General features: G+C 41.8%; 1 protein-coding gene across 1 annotated transcript in view; it reads left to right on the forward strand.

Moving 5' to 3' along the window:
* LOC311236358 (SLAM family member 7-like) overlaps window positions 1–3,112 on the forward strand; it is a gene marked incomplete at both ends in the record, with an annotated part of 43,551 nt that extends 40,439 nt beyond the window's left edge. The window contains 2 exons of the mRNA XM_084324011.1: window positions 1,142–1,311; window positions 2,945–3,112. Of these exons, the coding sequence (XP_084180137.1) occupies window positions 1,142–1,311; window positions 2,945–3,112 (338 nt within the window). The remainder of the gene's footprint in view (window positions 1–1,141; window positions 1,312–2,944) is intronic.
* Window positions 3,113–3,360: the final 248 nt, after the last annotated feature.

A 3,360-nucleotide genomic window follows, 5' to 3' on the forward strand; every position in this document is an offset into this window, starting at 1 on the left:
GAATAATGGGATTTATGATCAGCCAATGGACATATCGATCTACCAGATGCCGATGTATTATGACGAAATGCTGCCGGCGGTCACATGGGCTGACGGTAGGATACTATTCACCCAAATTACAGCCGGATTGGAGCTTGTTTTAAAACGCAACGTTATCGATCAGTGAAAATGGCTACTTGAACGCACACTGTATTGCTAATCAATAATAGTAATCGGCATCCCCCGCCGCCCCCATTTCATCCATAGATGCTCTGTAATAGTCCGGATGTTACGCAGTTTGTTTTATTTCATTCATATATATACAACAGAAATGGCGTTTGATATAACGTGACTAGCCTTTAGCCTCATATCTAGCTCCCCAGAAAAAAGACGAGGCGAAAACTGCGATAAACCTTATATTCACGGCGCTATAAAATGACAACCAACCAATGGATTTTTATTTTCTTTAAGCCATTATGAAGGCATGGTTTATGCACTCAAGTGACAATGAGAATGGACAGATAGCAATACTATAAAGTATATATATAGCTGTTAGAAAGTACATCGGTTTGTTGACAAAGCTCGGTCCTCTGGACTATAAATCTATCTATCTATCTATCTATCTATCTATCTATCTATCTATCTATCTATCTATCTATCTATCTATCTATCTATCTATCTATCTATCTATCTATCTATCTATCTATCTATCTATCTATCTATCTATCTATCTATCTATCTATCTATCTATCTATCTATCTATCTATCTATCTATCTATCTATCTATCTATCTATCTATCTATCTATCTATCTATCTATCTATCTATCTATCTATCTATCTATCTATCTATCTATCTATCTATCTATCTATCTATCTATCTATCTATCTATCTATCTATCTATCTATATGGGGGACCCTGATGTAAACAAGACGAAAGTATTTCTCTGGTCTGCATCCCCTTAACAATTGTGTGTATTGAGATGTACTGTATTGTACCCATTCTGCAATCTGTTAATAAAGTTTTCAATCAATCAATCAATCAATCAATCAATTCAATCAATCAATCAATCAATCAATCAATCAATCAATCAATCAATCAATCAATCAATCAATCAATCAATCAATCAATCTATCTATCTATCTATCTATCTCTGCATACAGAAGAGGGAGAGCTCCGTTTGGAATGGACCAATCAGCAGCAGCAGCAGCAGCAGCAACAACAACAACATCAGCTGCCCCCTGCAGGCCACACCTTCCCCCGGCATCAGTGCTCCAAACCAGACACGGCTAGGACCTCCACACCCCCCCGCCCTGCTAGACGACCAGCACAGGTAGAATGCTGTTAGCTGTACCTTACATCTATATGTATAGACATAGACATAGACATAGACAGACAGACAGACAGACAGACAGACAGACAGACAGACAGACAGACAGACAGACAGACAGACAGACAGACAGACAGACAGACAGACAGACAGACAGACAGACAGACAGACAGACAGACAGACAGACAGACAGACAGACAGACAGACAGACAGACAGACAGACAGACAGACAGACAGACAGACAGACAGACAGACAGACAGACAGACAGACAGACAGACAGACAGACAGACAGACAGACAGACAGACAGACAGACAGACAGACAGACAGACAGACAGACAGACAGACAGACAGACAGACAGACAGACAGACAGACAGACAGACAGACAGACAGACAGACAGACAGACAGACAGACAGACAGACAGACAGACAGACAGACAGACAGACAGACAGACAGACAGACAGACAGACAGACAGACAGACAGACAGACAGACAGACAGACAGACAGACAGACAGACAGACAGACAGACAGACAGACAGACAGACAGACAGACAGACAGACAGACAGACAGACAGACAGACAGACAGACAGACAGACAGACAGACAGACAGACAGACAGACAGACAGACAGACAGACAGACAGACAGACAGACAGACAGACAGACAGACAGACAGACAGACAGACAGACAGACAGACAGACAGACAGACAGACAGACAGACAGACAGACAGACAGACAGACAGACAGACAGACAGACAGACAGACAGACAGACAGACAGACAGACAGACAGACAGACAGACAGACAGACAGACAGACAGACAGACAGACAGACAGACAGACAGACAGACAGACAGACAGACAGACAGACAGACAGACAGACAGACAGACAGACAGACAGACAGACAGACAGACAGACAGACAGACAGACAGACAGACAGACAGACAGACAGACAGACAGACAGACAGACAGACAGACAGACAGACAGACAGACAGACAGACAGACAGACAGACAGACAGACAGACAGACAGACAGACAGACAGACAGACAGACAGACAGACAGACAGACAGACAGACAGACAGACAGACAGACAGACAGACAGACAGGCAGGCAGGCAGACAGGCAGACAGGCAGACAGACAGACAGACAGACAGACAGACAGACAGACAGACAGACAGACAGACAGACAGACAGACAGACAGACAGACAGACAGACAGACAGACAGATAGATAGATAGATAGATATCTATAGATCTATAGATACCTATTTTCATATATATGTCATCAATATGTACATACAGTATGTCATCAATATGGCATCAATATTTTCATCAATATGTCATCAATATGTCATCAATATGTACATACAGTATGTATGTATGTCATCAATATGTACATACAGTGTATGTATATGTCATCAATATGTCATCAATATGTACATACAGTATGTATGTATATATCATCAATATGTCATCAATATGTTATCAATATGCAATATGTCATCAATATGTCATCAATATTTAATATGTCATCAATATGCAATATTTCATCAACATGTCATCAACATGTCATCAATATGTCATCAATATGTACATACAGCATGTAGTCATGGTAACATGGTGTGTCCCTCCAGGGGCTTCCTGCGAGCTCCAGAGGAGGAGAGGGAGGTGATGAGCACCAGCCTCCCCCTCTCCCCCCGCCCAGGAAGAAGGGAGGAGGAGGAGGAGGAGGAGGAGGAGGAGGAAATGTGGATGCCTATGCTGGCTTCAGAAATGTGGATGCCTATGCTGGCTTCAGATAGGGTCAGCTCAACAAAACTTTGCAACCATCTTTTAACCCAAAACTGTCAACACACACAGGGCGGGATCCACAAAGAATGGATTGCACGGTGCTAATTGCACCCTTACTTGCAATTAAAATAAAAAAACAGCTCCAGATGTTTATGAAGATGTAGTCGTCACTATTATTAGGCTCCTCAAATTCCGTAATTCATAAAAAAATACATTTATGTCATATTTATGTCATATTTAAAAAAAATCTAAAAATGTA

This window comes from Notolepis coatsorum (genome assembly GCF_963971535.1).
Source record: "Notolepis coatsorum genome assembly, chromosome: 1".
Classification (NCBI taxonomy): Eukaryota; Metazoa; Chordata; class Actinopteri; order Aulopiformes; family Paralepididae; genus Notolepis; species Notolepis coatsorum.